This window comes from Lacerta agilis, chromosome 9 (genome assembly GCF_009819535.1).
Source record: "Lacerta agilis isolate rLacAgi1 chromosome 9, rLacAgi1.pri, whole genome shotgun sequence".
NCBI lineage: Eukaryota > Metazoa > Chordata > Lepidosauria > Squamata > Lacertidae > Lacerta > Lacerta agilis.
Window position 1 is genome coordinate 2785889 of NC_046320.1, and position 15711 is coordinate 2801599.

The 15711-nt window shown below is 39.7% G+C and overlaps 1 protein-coding gene across 2 annotated transcripts in view; it reads left to right on the forward strand.

Annotated features, from left to right (window-relative positions):
- Window positions 1-15711, forward strand: part of RAB28 (RAB28, member RAS oncogene family) — a 58557-nt gene that overhangs the window by 12421 nt on the left and 30425 nt on the right. For both annotated transcript variants that reach the window (XM_033159690.1, XM_033159691.1), the window contains exons 3-4: window positions 4202-4290; window positions 8332-8461. In XM_033159690.1, the coding sequence (XP_033015581.1) occupies window positions 4202-4290; window positions 8332-8461 (219 nt within the window). The remainder of the gene's footprint in view (window positions 1-4201; window positions 4291-8331; window positions 8462-15711) is intronic.

The following is a 15711-nucleotide window of genomic DNA, read 5'->3' on the forward strand; positions in this document are numbered from 1 at the left end:
TTACTGTGTAGAACTTTAAGTAAGGTTAACCAGTGCCCCAAGTATACTTTTAGAAGGCTGTTGAATCCTGCTAGTGGCATCAATTCAGACCAAATGAGTTTGGCTATCTGCCCTGTGTTCCTAATAAACTCAGCTTCCCTTTCAATTGAACATTATTTCCTGTAAAGTACAAAAAAATTCAAGTTACAACAAAATTTCTTCAGAATTTTAAATATTCAATGCTATAGGATCAAAAACACACATCATGCAATTGTGTAAAACCTATTTGTGTATAGTTACTTGAAATATTTACCACTGTTTAACACCTACATGGATAGTCTGTATTCTCTCCAGTTTTAAATATACATGGAAATTGAACCTAACTGAATAATTCTGGCCTCATTTGAAAAATACATATTTCAGTCTCATTTATTTGAGTACAAAGTTCTGCCAAATAAATGGGCTTAAGACCAGGATTCTAGGAAAATATAGCTATCAGTATATTTTGAAAAGGAAAGAACCCTGTGTTTTTGAACGTTGTAATCATAATAAGATATTTTTCAACGTAATATGTTGCTCATTGATGCACATTAGTCTTAAGTCTCAACAACCCTGCTAATTGGGTGCCTTCAGGTGCAATCCATGGGAAATTCTCCTGTGCAAGGTTCATTAGAATGGATGAGAGCTTCCATTCATTTGAGAGTAGCTTGACACGTCAAATGCCCTTCAGGAATATATTTACACAGAAAAGTTGTTAAAACCATTATTCACACTAGCTTTATTATATAGAAAGAAGGTTCCAGGTCTTAATATAGTTTCTACATGTATCTCTTTAACACAGGCAAAACACTATCAAAATTGGCTAACTTTCTCAAGTTTGCATGCTGTTTTTCTGATCTTTTATTTATCTGACTGCAGCAATGTTATGGGAAGAATTTTAAAAGGTGTTCAGACAGGAAACTTTATATTTATGTTAGTTGTATATTGTAAAAGATCAATACTTTTTATGTTAAATGCAGTGGGACTAAGACTACAATCTTGTATATGCTTACCTAGTTGTAAGTCTTAGTGATTTTGTTGTGGAGCTTAGTTCTGAATAGACACTTTTATAAACCAATTTGAAGTTTTATTACATTCAAGCAGTATATAGGTGTTGTGAAATAAAAAAAATAGACATGCAAGTTTGCACTCTAAATATACATGAATGGGTGCATGATTGAAACCATAGTACTGTAAATCATTTACATTGATTTAATTAGTAGTAATCAACATAAGGTTCATCAAGTTTATCTTTAATAATATTGAGTAAGTAAAATTAAATCTTTTTGTTTTATAGAATTACTTTTGTTTTAAAGAAGTGGATATTTTTATAACTGGTATGAAGGACTTTAATAACTGTTACTTGGGCGTATTAAACTTTTATCTGCACTATAACATACAAAATTCAAACGGGTGTCCTTTCTTTCTTCATCACACATACACACGCATATACCTTCCATTTCCTCAGGTTGACATCTGTAACATGGGAATCTAGGAATACTGGTATATATTGCTCTTGAATATGTGCACTGTTTTGGATTTTGCCACCTTCTTGTCTTGACCAACTGCTTTGCTAAGAGCCATGTGTCAGAGAAAATGCAGTTTTGAGGGAAAAAATGCACCTATTGAATTTTCACTAGTCTGCTCATTGTTACGATGGCACAGAGCTTCTGTCCATAAAAAGTAACATACTATGATGCTGGAATTGTGACCTAAAGCATCCCTTTGAGATTTTTGTTCAGCTGAAAAAATGCATTGGCTGCTTAGATTTTGAGCACAAAATCACTACAGTGGTACCTCAGGTTACAAATGCTTCAGGTTACATACTCTGCTAACCCAGAAATAACGCTTCAGGTTAAGAACTTTGCTTCAGGATAAGAACAGAAATCGTGCTCTGGCGGTGCAGCGGCAGAAGGAGGCCCCATTAGCTAAAGTGGTGCTTCAGGTTAAGAACAGTTTCAGGTTAAGAACGGACCTCCAGAACGAATTAAGTTCTTAACCCGAGGTACCACTGTATTTTGTATTACGCAAGCTGTGCTGTTCGAACATTTCATGGAACTATATTCTAAAATGTAATGTATGTAGGCAGTATATTTTGCCGTGATAATGTTAACACTGGTTATAAAAGGTGGCATAGGGAATAATTTATGTGAGTTGTTTCTATACATACACATTTCTTTTAAATGGAAGAGGCCTGATTGCAATTTGTTACACTCTTGTGTTCAGTATTTTGTTAGATGTAAGTACTTTTAAAGTGTGTGCAAAAGTGGACATACTACTTATCTGACATGAACTGATTCCAGCAGGAGCTGGTTCTTAACTGTTAACATCTTTCTTTCTTTATCATTACATTTTTGGGGGGTGTGATGCAAACAAATGAATTCCTGTTGGTGAGATTTAACCTTTTATTTAGTGAGATCAGTGAGACTGGGAAATGTTTCAAATTGGCTGGATCATGCCTATATTATACAAAGTATTATAAAGGCTTGGTATTAGAATAATTTGGATTTCTGCTAGAGAAAAATTAAAAACCACTGCTCAATTCATGAGATATTTGAAGTCACGTTGAAGGTGTTTTGCTTTTGGAATATTTATTAATTGAATATGGTGCTGGTTTAGCATTCACAATATATTGAGTATACTGACTAGTCCAAGTACATATACACTGTGAAGAGCTAAGCACTATTGGAATAACTAGACACAATAGTTAAAATCAAGTCCAGTTACTATTGCCGAAAAGTGCAACCTTTTAGTATTTTGAGTCTGTATTTCTAGCTCTGCTATCAATGAGATAACCAGGATCCATTGTGAGCAAGGTCAGCCAAAGCTTTACTTTCAATTTCTCTGCAGTTGTTTGCTCTTCCAAACAGAAGAGCTGCTCTGCAATTTTTAAAATGACATGGCTGTTACTGTGGGAAGTGCAACAGAGAAAAGTGAAAATAGAATATAGCTTTGCACACCATTCATGTCTTCTCAGCTGAATTAGGGGGGAAATTGCCCACAACAAAATTTGTGTCAGATTATTAGTACAAATAAGTGGAAAATGGCTGCTACTGAGCACTCACAAATAATGAATGATGTGATGTTACCAGGTACAAACTGTTTGGAAAATAATGTGCACAAAATTTTGTTGTGCTCAGCTTGTAGCCAGGACCGTCAAGCATAAGTGCTTACCAAGAAGGCAGAGGGCCTTCTTGGTGGTGGCACCCTCCCTGTGGATCACCCTCCCTTCAGATGTCAAGGAGATAAAGAAATACATAACCTTTAGAAGACATCTGAAGGCAGCCCTGCATTGGGAAGTTTTTAATGTTGGGTGTTTTATTATGTTTTGATATATGCTGTAAGCTGCCAAGAGTGGCTGGGGAAACACAGCCAGCTGGGCGAGGTATAAATGATAAAAATAATTATTATTACCTAGTTTTATGCACCAAAGTGAGGTTTTAATTTTGCATTCCTTGAACATCAGCCCCTCCTGGTAACATAGCAAGTAAATTGAGGGGCGGAGCTGTTTGCAATGGAGGGGTGGTGGTGAGATAGAGTTGCTGTCAGAAATCCCCAGTGGGTTTGTGCAAGCAATTTGACATTATTTAATAGCTCTTGGATCCTAACTATGCTGCATGCTTATCATGGACACACCCACCCACCCACCCACCCACATGCTGTCTGGGTCCCGTGTGACCCGTGTCTTTTTTGTGTGCACAGCAGACCATGTCTTATCATATTGCTATTTTAACAGACTTACATTAGATAAAATGATGTAAATAAGCAAATCAATAAGGTTTTCAAAAAGCATCCAGAAAAATATTATTAAGGAAAAAAATCAAGAGAAGAATCAACATTTGACATGACTGTTCTGTTTGTTTGTTTGTTTTTTAAAAACTATTTGCCAATGTGATATGGGTGGTGGTGGTGTAGTTTGGGAAAACATGATTAAAGCTCCTTTATATGTTGCATTGCTGTCTGGATCCTGGTCAAATGCAGGGCATGGTTTGCTGTAGGCAGTGGCAAACCCTACTGTTCATCGCGTTTATACAAGATAAATACATCAGCAACAGCACATCTGACATAGGTGGAACACATGGTGTTGCTGCTTCAATATTCTGTTGTAAAGATTATTTATATCTGATTTTTGTAAACCAACTATGTCAAATACATACATCAGTTATTTTTCCCCTTCTTGCAGGAAATGTAAATGTTACTCTTCAAGTATGGGATATAGGAGGCCAAACAATAGGAGGCAAGATGTTGGATAAATATGTCTATGGCGCACAGGTATGGTTAAAAAAATTATAAATTACTGTGGTTACTTATTGTTGGCTTCTCTAGGACCTTACTGTAAAAATGATAGTTTGCAGTAGAATTTTAAGAGGCTAGTAAAATGTAAACATCTGCTTAAGTGAAACTGTTTTGAACGTTGGTTTTGTAGACTGAATTTTTTTAGCACAGGATTGCTTGAACAGTATTTCCTTTTATGAACGAAAGGTGCTAGTTTGTATATCCCTAACAGCTTTCCGAAACAGATGTTCATGGCCCTGCATTGTGGCTTAAGTTGAAAATAGCAGTTTTCGTCAAGGTTATTTAGATATCCCCATGGATATCTAAATAGGCATAGTGGCTGTTTTGAGTGCAGATGCTTCCTGGGGAGCAAAGGTAGAAGGAGGAAATTAAGAGCAATCCTATGCTATTAAATTCATTCAGCCAGCTGAGGTTCTAGGAGGGCAAACAAAAGAAAGCAACTAGGTAGCTAAATGTTTTTGCAGAGCAGTGAAAATGAACTGTGCTTTACAAGTAGGCAAATTTTTAAATTATCAGTAATGCTACACACATTCTTTTCTGTTTAGAATAAGAAGCATTTGAAACAGTGCACCCTCTGTTGTTAGTAAACTACAAAAGAACACTTGATTTTTTATAGTACTGCTTTTTGGACAGCTTGATTTATAAATATGTACAATAAACACTTCCTCACTCAAACCCACAGCCCATTTTTATTTGTGATGAACCTATTTTTGTTTTCTCCCTGAATAAAGAGGAAAATAGGTGGTTGAGGCCCAGATGAAACTGGGGGTGTGGCAATGTGTAAATATAGAGTAGGGATTGTTAATTGAAGAGACTGGAAATTGCACATTAGTAGAAGAAAAATGGGCGAACTTGTTAAATTTTAAAGCTAGTCGTTTTCAGAAATGAAGTTAACAGATGTTTATTGCAGCTTACCCAAACCTGAGTCAACCTTGCTGCATCTCTTGAGCCACATCATGTTTTCCTACATAAGACGAGGAAGCACTATAAAATGAGATTAAATTTTAACTCTCAATAATATGGTAACTTCAATATATGGAAGCAAATTATATACCGGTACACAAAATTAAAAGCAGTTGGGAATGTGAAATACTTGAAAATATGTTTCCCATGCAGCCAGCCCATGGAAATAGTGCCCATCTGTTCTTGAGGCATTTCTTCCCCAAAATGTATATAGTTAGCTTTGATATATGAAGTACCGTATTTTGAGTGTTCAAACCACCTAATATAAATTATTTTAGTATCCCTTAGAGCAGTCTGGCCAGGTAGGTCATTATTTAGTATCTCCCTATTGCAGATGAGAGACTGAGGCTAAAAAGCAATAGCTTGCATGGGACCATCTACTGAATTAACTATAATAGGCACAATTTGAACCCTAGACATCCTTATTCATATTTAGCCACTACACTAATTCTATTACCATTTTAACTTATCAGATAACCTCTTTTCCTCAATTTCCTTTGATTTCAGATTTGCTTCATTAAATTTCAATGCTGTTTTGTGCTCTACAGCAGAAGTTGCACTTGAATTACAAAAATATAGCTGTGGATATAAATTTGATACCCAGAGTGCTGGTAACTTTGTGGACATCCATATTTATTTAGACTTTACTTTTTATACTTTAGCCCAGAAATGTTTTATCATATCCCTTTTACATCTTCCATATATCTGTTTTATTGGGCATGACTGATTCAGTCTGTTGCTAGAATAAATAAACCATTGTCTGAACAATATTGTCAATTTCACTCTATTATAATTTCAAGGTTAGAGATTCATAATTAAGACTCTGCAAACTTGAGGGTGATGGGAACTAGGCGCTGTCCTGCCGATGACAGTGAAGAAGAAGAAGAACTTATATGCTCAGCAGCAAGTAATGAGTCACAGCAGCCACTACACTCAGGCTAAATGAACGGAAAGATGAGGCTACATGGGCTGGGAGTAGCAATCCAATTTAAGAAGTCCAAGATCAGGGCAAGGAATTCAGAACTGCACAGAAGCAACAGAGTTGCCCTCGCAGGTTGGCAAGCTCATCTGCCAAGCTTCTAAATATAGGGCAAGGCATGCTTACTCATGAGACTCATGAGGCTGCCAAATGTGCAGATGCTCATTGCATCAAGGAGGATGCGCCTGTTCCCAGTGTTGGGAGCACTGCCAGGCCCTGGGCAAACAGGCTGTGTCAAGGGGAGGCCCTTCTGACCCTGGTTTTTAAACATCTACTGGTGGGCTAACACCCTCACTGGATTCCATTGCTGCACTCCTTTCCTGGTGGGGGTGGGGGTGGCAGGACTGCTTCCTCAGCCCAAGACAGTCACATCCTGGGAGGGGGAACGAATCTGTCTGCTTCAGCCTCTGTTCCTTAGTCTTAGCCCTGCCTCCCAATGTCACCCTCCTGTTCTCCATCCTCCTTTCCTCCATCTCAGCCTGCCACTGCACCTGGTGCACCTCAGGACTTGTTACATCATCTCCCCTCCAGTGATGCCCCCCCTTCTTGGTCTTTGGATCTGGCTTCATGGGGTAGTGCCTGTGAAAGTGGTGTACCAGCTCAGAGGTGTGTACATCTATGACACCCTTCCAGGAGTGTTCATCTAGTCCATAGCCCTATCAGACACTGCAGCAGACTAACATGGTGACGAGAGTCTAAAATCTGAGTCATTTCATATTCCTCTTCTTCTTCCACCATTACCAGCACAGGTGGCATCTCCAAGATGCCACCCAAGGATGCTTGGATGCAGAGGGGTGTAAGGAGTGAATGCTGGGGCATCCGCATAGAAGACAGGAAGTGGTCCTGAAATGCCATGGTGTTGATCTGTGCTTCAATTTGGAAAGGTCCTAGGTGATGAGCATCCATTTTGAGGGAAGATGATGAGTGAATAGTGCACTTTGAGTTTGGTGCCCTCTGGGCAATGTTTACTTGCAATTTCTTTGGATGCAGTTTTAGCCCAGCCCAGGTGCTCTTGAAGGAGTTGATGCATAGTTGGAAGGTCTTGGACAAAGTATTTTGTGGTGGGGATCAGAGGGGGCTTGTGGGTGGTTTCCATAGTTGATGGGGGGGGGGAACAGACTGCTGGGTGGCAGGGTGGGCGAAACTTTTTAAGGGGAAGCATTGTGATCCAGTCGTCTTGTTGATAATTTACACAACAGTGTAGTTATTTCAGTATGGCGTTGGGTCTATTCTGTCTGACCATCGTCTGTGGATGATGGGAGGAAGACCACTTGAGATTGATACCCAAAAGTTGCAAAAGGGCTTGCTATAAATGGGCTGTGAATTAAGATTTCCTCTCCAATATATTCCCTACATGGAGCCCATAGAGGCATAATATGTGTTGCATAAGCAGCTGGGCAGCCTCCTTGGCTGCTGGAAGCCCTGGATGTGGCAAAAAGTGAGCCATCTTGCTGAAGAGGTCCATATTACTAAAGTGGTAGTGTGATGCTTACAGAGTGGCAAATCTACACTGAAATCCATAGACAAAAATTTCCAAGACCCTGTGGGTATGGGCAGAGGTTGTGACAACCTTGTAGGCTAGCCTGGCATGTTTATTCCACAGGATTTGACATACCGTTCTACAACATGGGGTGCTTTGAAGCACTAGAACTCCCTAGCCGTGGAGTGATGAGCCATGCATTGTCCAAAGTGGCTGGCTATGAATTTCAGAAACCACCAGAGTAGACTTGCCTCCCAAATGAGAATCTCAGTGTTGACACCTCAGCTATTCTTCTCCGTTTGTCAATTACTTTGCTTCAGTGCAGTTTTAGCTAATATGATTAGGAGTGCAACATAACCCTTAAAATAAAGGAAACTCTTATTTTTTCAAGGGCTGTCCCTCTTCTAGAATATTGCATTTTAGAACATTTTCTGTGTATGTGTCATTTTAATGCTGGTGGTGGGGAGCTTGTATGAATTAACATTGAGTAAGTGTTCAGTTTGTCTCATTTCTAAGTTGACATAAAGATAGATTTTTTAATATAAATTTAGACATCTCAACATACTGTGCTTTACATATATATTTTGCTTCTCAGGCTGTCCTCCTGGTGTATGATATCACCAACCAACAGAGCTTTGAAAATGTAGAAGATTGGTATAATGTTGTAAAGAAGGTCAACGAAGAGTCAGAAACTCAGCCACATGTGGCTCTGGTAGGCAATAAAAGTAAGTTGTTGAACTGTTGTTTAGCTGGAATGTTTTGGTGATTGAGCTAAGATGCAGGTCAGCAGTGTATTCCATATGCACAGATCTGCAGTACAACTATGTGAGCTCAACGTTGTAGACATTGGTACATGTGTGGTCCCTTCTATTTTACTGGCACCATTGTTCATTGATTTTGGCAGGCTCTGGCCCGTAGAATGTAATATTTCATGCATTAGACCAAATGGGGGTGCTATGTTGTGACAGCAATCACAATGTTTAGTCTGCTGGGGGTTATCACTTCATGGAAATAGCCTGCTTCAGTGATTTGCAGCATGACATTACCCATAAAACTTGGAAAATGTTGCCAGTATGTTTTCCTTATTTTTCTTATACAAAATGGTTGCATTGTTATTCATCTTCCTTTTTCTTAAACTGTGCTCAATAAACAAAACATAGCCTTAATTCCTAATAATAATCTTTTGAGAGATAGCACATAAATATAAGGAAAACAAAAACAAACAAACAAACAAATAAACCAACAAGCCATTACCATGAGGAGCTTAACATCATAGAGGCAATTTAGTGTCATGGGGCAAGGATAGAATGATGGGGCAAGAGCTATGTGTTAAGTCACAAGAATACTGACAGGAGCCTAATTTCCCCACAATCATTTTAGCAAATCCTAAGGTTTGGTGTTGCCCTAATCAAACAAGGTTTGGTCAATTGACTAGTCAACTGTTGGTCATAAATTTTAAAGTAACAATTTTATGAGAACAACAGAAAAACGCTCTTTTTTACTCTACAGATACGACAATTGGCTCATTGCAGAAACAAAGTAATTTCATGTGTCACAATATACAGTAGTACCTTGGTTGTCAAATGGCTTGGCTCCTGAACAAATCATCTCCCGAATGCCGCGAACCCGGAAGTGAGTGTTCTGGTTTGTGAAGGTTTTTTGGAAGCCGAACGTCCAACGTGTCTTCCACGTCTTCTGATTGAGTGCAGGAAGCTCCTGCAGCCAATTGGAAGCCGCGCCTTGGTTTTCAAATGGTTCCGGGTGTCGAACGGACTTCTGGAATGAATTAAGTTCGAAAACCAAGGTACCATGGTATATTGTAAAACTTTCTATGTCACTGTTAATTACAGTAGATTCTAGGGTACTGCTCAACAGAGTAGAAAAAATATTCAGTAACTGGCCACCTGCAGCATAATAATTTAGCAGATTGAAGAGCAGCCAAGTAAAGAGCACAATAAGCGTTATGTAACTTACTATAACGGCATAACAAATGTGAATCATTCATGGGGGGAAATCTGTTTGGTTTTTATCCTGAAACTCTAGGCTCAATATATGCAAATGCATTATACATAAATAAATTGTGGATAATGAAATTAAAGCAGAAGGCAACAGTTATTTCAGTGGCTGTTTTTTAGATTGCAGTCCAGCCCTTCACAAGAGCCTTACAGACCAGATGGTTACTTCATGTACAAGAAGGAATTCTGAACCATGACCTTTGCCATTGACCACTTGTATTCCTGTACCTCTTTGGAGATTCCTGCAGTTATAGCAGGTAGCCAGTAAGAGAAGTTTTGCTTTGCTGTTAGGTTTCCCTCTTGACAGCCTCAGTGCTGAGGGGCAAGCAGCCCTCCATCGTTCCTGCCCTTGACATCCTAGCATAATACAAAAGTAAGCTGTCATGGACACAGTGATATTCTTGCTTTCATAGAATACTTGGCAATGTTTGATTATAGTCAAATAATAAGTGGTCAATTTTATAGTATTTCATCTGTAAGTTGACTGAAATGCCAACGCTAACAACTCGTTCAAGTGACGTCTCTTACATTTACAGACTGGAAGATGCGCACTGTCTGCATTTATCAGTGGAAACTTTTTAGAAAGTAATGTTTGTTTAGGTTTTCTTTCCCCTCCAAATTCCACAAACGATTGGAGTGAGGCTACAGAAAAGGCAGAATGCCCAGCCATCACAGTCCCTCCTAACTGCAGCATGGTGCAAATGTATAAAGGCAGCTTTTGATTTTCCTAACTTAGTTATTTGAAATATGTGAATATTATTAATATGTTTATACAGTAGTTCTGTTCCCTGTGTGAAGTCTTGTTCAAGGGCTTTCAAATGCTATACTTCATGCCTTTTGTTTCCTACTTGTTATCAAAGCACTTGAAAAAGCTTCATACAAATTTGCATGAATGTGATTTCCACTATGCAGAGTTTGTTCTGTTAATTTTACACATCACTCAATGGTAACATTTTTCCTTGCGGTGTGTAGAGTGGTGACTGTGTGTTTTCTTTAATTAGAATCTGTTTCTTCTTTTCTTAGTACCATAAACCAAGTAGTCCACTGTCCTGGAAATAAGAACTAACATAGCTCTGGGTGCCATGATGTCCTGTCATGATTTTAAATGTTTAAGGTGGATGGAAAGTATTTACACCAATCTTGTTGTGGACTTTCAGTTCTTGCAACTTCTGTGGATAGCTGTGATTCTGACATAATTGAACTGTAAAAATGGGAATACACCTAAAACCCCACCAGGGTATTATTTCAATTTCTGACCTTAGGATATAGAGTAGCTGTAGAAGGGATGTAAATCACTACTTGGCAATATTAAATTTGCTTAACATTATCGCCATCAAACTTTATTAAGGTCACAGACCAGCATAAGATACAATCATGCAAATAAAATAAAACACATAAGACTTAAAGAGGAGAGGGATAAAAGCTAATAGTTAAAAGTGGTTATAACTCACATGAACTTAAAGCAGATAGAGACAAAAGACAAAGTGGTTGAAAGTGACTATAAGGGACGAAACATGAAGCAGCACAGGCGTTGCATTAAGTAATGATTTAACATTATGAAGTTCAAGCTGTATGAACCTAGGCTTCTCCTGCTCTGTACTACCTGTAGACCTAGTACTCCGTGCTCATCTGGTACTACTGCAAAGAGGAGTTGGGAAGGTCTTGCTTCCATTTTTCACTAACTATAGCTTAAAGGTACACTTGAAAATAGGCAAATGCTGGTTAGTCTTAATAATTGTTTCCTAAACCATGGTTTATGAAGCTGGCTTGCTTTAGGTTTGGGATATAATGCTAAACTGTGTTTAATCAAAACAAAGTGGAATTTTCTGAACACCTTGCAGCTGTGCCAGGAGAATGGAAGGAGATAATGTAAAAGCTTGAGGCTCAGGTTTGATATGACATTTAGTCATGTTGATACGTTTAGCCTTGATGAGACTGGGAGGAGATATGAGAGCCGTCTTCAAATATCTAAAGGGCTATCACATGGAAGATGGAGCAAGCTTGTTTTTTCCTGCTGGAGGGTTAGACTAGAAGGGTTAGACTAGAACCAATGGATTCAAGTTACAAGAAAGAATGATAGAAGAAGAAGAAGAAGAAGAAGAAGAAGAAGAAGAAGAAGAAGAAGAAGAAGAAGAAGAAGAAGAAGAAGAGTTTGGATTTGATATCCCGCTTTTCACTACCCGAAGGAGTCTCAAAGCGGCTAACATTCTCCTTTCCCTTCCTCCCCCACAACAAACACTCTGTGAGGTGAGTGGGGCTGAGAGACTTCAGAGAAGTGTGACTAGCCCAAGGTCACCCAGCAGCTGCATGTGGAGGAGCGGGGACGCGAACCCGGTTCCCCAGATTACGAGTCTACCGCTCTTAACCACTACACCACACTGGCTCTCTCTGATAGCTTTTAACTCCAATAAACCTGCTAATCATTAAGATGCAAGGAATCAAAATTCTGGCAGAGCAACATGCTGGAGTCGGTAATCTTGGAATCAGCTGTCCAGATCTGGGCTGTGAATACAGCAACCTTTGATATACATGGTGACCATTTCGCGTGGGGTTCCGTTCCAAGCTCCTGCATGTGTTGGCGGAGCACGTATAAGTGCGCACCACCCCATTCTGCCCTGGCCCCATTCTGCCTTCTTTTGGGTTCAAAAGGACCCCTGCCTCAGTGATCGCATGTCAATTGGACACACCTAAAACAGTTGCCACCTGTATTACACTAGCAATTTATTGGATTTAATTAAGCAATGTATGGGGCTTTCCTGCCCTCCCACTCCACTTACCTTGAACTGAGTTACATGGAGTGCTGGAAATGGATGTTTAATTTTTGCCTTACTTTGATTTGTTTGGCCTGTGTGCAATGGGAAAAAATAAAATGACTTAAGTGTAAAAATTAATAACCTGATCCTATGTGTGTTTCTTTGGAAGGAGGTTCCACTGGTTTCACTTGTGATTGTTCCCAAGAAAGTGTGTGTGAGTAATATACCCATACCTGAGCAAGTCCCATTGAACTAAGTTAGGCTTACCTCTAAACAGACACACATAGATTTCACTGTAAATTGCACGGTAAGTTTCCCAAATTACCTGCTAAAGACCCCTCCCCATGTCCTCTGGTATGTGATTATTTTATACCTCAGTCTTGAAATAAATTACTAGGGTGGCATACAGTACTAAATAAAAATGCAACAACAGTATTAAAAACATGAGAAGGACAGTACTTATATTTTTTACATGTCACTGGGATTTTGTTCCCATCTCCTTTTGTGTACTTCCAAAAGGCATGCTAATAGCATTCACTACTACTAGCTGCATTCATTCCCTTTGCAAAAAGTGTACTTCCTCAAAAGTTGCTGTTTCCTTACTATGCTGTCAGATAGAAAATTGATTTGACTGGACAACTGAGCTTCCGTTATGCTCTGAAGGTTTTCTTTTCACTATCCACTTGTTGGAGGTCAACTGCTTGATATGAAGTGGTGAGCCATTATTGCAGGAAAAATGGTGCTTAGAAATGCTGCAGAAAGTTGTTCTAATGAATCAATCCCATAAATATTTTAATTGCATGGCAGTCAATCATTATGTTGCCATGGCACTTAGAAGATGATGTAGCGGCTTACTAATTTCAGCTTGAAATCTAGTTCTATTTAATACCATTGACTACTATGGCAAAATATTTTTTCTTACATAAGGTTTTCCCCTATTTGTTCCTTGATCCTGACAAGCTCAATCAGTGTTTCGTCCGTTTATCACATCTATAAGCAAAACATGCAAGTGTCAAGTCAACATTCCTGCTGGATAAATTGTGACCTAAAATTAACCCAGACTGCATAGGAGCTGCTGTTACTTGATTTACAGCTGGCTGGTTAGCCTGAGGGCAGTTGTTATCAGCAACTTGTAGAAGGGGTAGGAATTATCGGTCAGCATTGTAGGGTGGATGGAAGAATGATACCTTTTCTCACAGATATTATCCAGATCCTTTCCTAAGCAGAGTCCAATAAGTCAGGTTTTTAAACAGCCATTGTGATGGATGGGCCTGAAAAGAGAGTGCATCAGTGCTAATTAAAAATGTTGATGGTATATTCGACTGAGTGATGATTAATTGATGCTGGAGTGCTTTCTCTGAGCAGGAAATGTTGTACTGCTGTAGTGTGAAGTTTAAAGGTTACATTTTAATGTAACTCATAAGGTTAATGCATTGAGCTGCCTGTTCTATTGGGATAATTGCTCTTAAAACTTAGTTATTTCTAGGTACTCAGTATAAATTTACTAATTTCTGCACAAATAAGCTTAGGAGTTTTCAAGTAAACCAGCTTGTAAATGCTATTTTTTTGTTTGTACTGAGTAATGAATTCTTACACTGTGGGATAAGACAGCACTACACTGAATTTCGATGGGTTGGGATATCCTCAAATACAGCTTAGACTCCCTTGTTTTATAAAAGAAGAAAACTATAACACTTCTGTGTAAATGTATCATACAATAATGTTTTGGATATCTGCAAATGAGTTCTTTAAAATTGATATCTGATTTGATTTTCTGCTCCATTCCACAAATTAAAGTCCTAGTGCAAATTCCCAGATTGCAACTTAATGTAAGTATACAGGCCGGAATCTGGGTCACGGATTGGCTTTGGTGGGAACCTGTTGAGATCTGAATTCCACCTAGCCCTGCTGCTCATATACTTACTGTTGCAGAGAGCACCTTCCATCTAGTGAGAGGGGGAAGGAGTAGGAGCAGTAAGCTGCACATACCTTGTCTTCCCCCTCTGGGGAGGTAGTGCCATTTGGGCCCAAGCGGAGAGGTAAGTGAATGATAAATGACAATAGTAGCAAGAGTGTACCCTGAGACAATCCAATAGACCCCCCAACCCCCCCCCATGGAATTCTCTCAGTCAGTAAACTAGGTACAGGGGCTCATTTATGATGTTCTAAAACAGTGTGACTTATTTTAGTTCTGCAATAGTACCCTGGCTCACATGCATGCATTCAGCAAAAACCTTCGCTTATACCTGGGAGTTAAACTGTACTGTGTGTGGACATAAATGGGGGTTGGGTGGGAAGAAGTTGCTTCCGCCTCACAGTGGAGGCGTGTTGCGCTCTGGCCTCCCGGGCAAACTTCCTCCCACCTCGGTGTGGGCGGGACAATGTCCCTGGTCACAGTGAGGTGTCCCGGCCACATCACGGCACCGAGCACCCAATCAGGAGGCTCGGGGGTGTGGCTGGGATGATTTAAACTCTGGTGTGATGCCATTTTGTTCCCTTTTGCCTTGCGCCATGGTCCTCCCACCCTCCCACCCCTTTTTTCAGGTTTTGCTATTGGCCTTGCTTTGGACTTTGTTCAGTTGCCTGTTTTGAAATAGGGGCCAGGTAGGATTTTTTTTCCATTTGGCAGATTGGCATTGGCCACTTGGTATTTGCCTACCTCTCAGCAATCGTCACAACTCTGTAAGGTTTGGCGGTTAGGCATTGGAATAGCAGTGTGTGGGGAAGGGGAGGTGCGGCCATCACCTGCCCCTCCATGCTCTAGGGTATTCCACGAAAGGAATCCGGGGGTTTGGATCTTGTCCGAAGCCCGTGGAGGGGCTAGGGCCATGCTACGACCCCAGGGAACCCAAAGGATGCTCGGATCGGTTCACGTTGGCAGGGCTCATCCTTTTGGGTTTACCCTTACCAGACTTCCTGCAAAGCGGGCCGGAAGTCAGATATAGTCTTGTTTGCCAATGCCTAAGCCAATACCTCTCACATTCTGTAATCAAAGTTGTGGCCTAAATTATGCCCACTAACATTAACCTTAATTACTGTGTCATCTTGTCTTTATTCTGGGGAGTGGATTTGGGGGGGCGGGGCCTTGAGGCGCAATAAGCGAAATTCATGACAAGGTCAAATGGTAAATGTAGATTAAAACTTTATTTCATGTTTTCTGCATGTGAATTAATTGTAATTAGTAGTGGACGATGATTACTTAAAAAC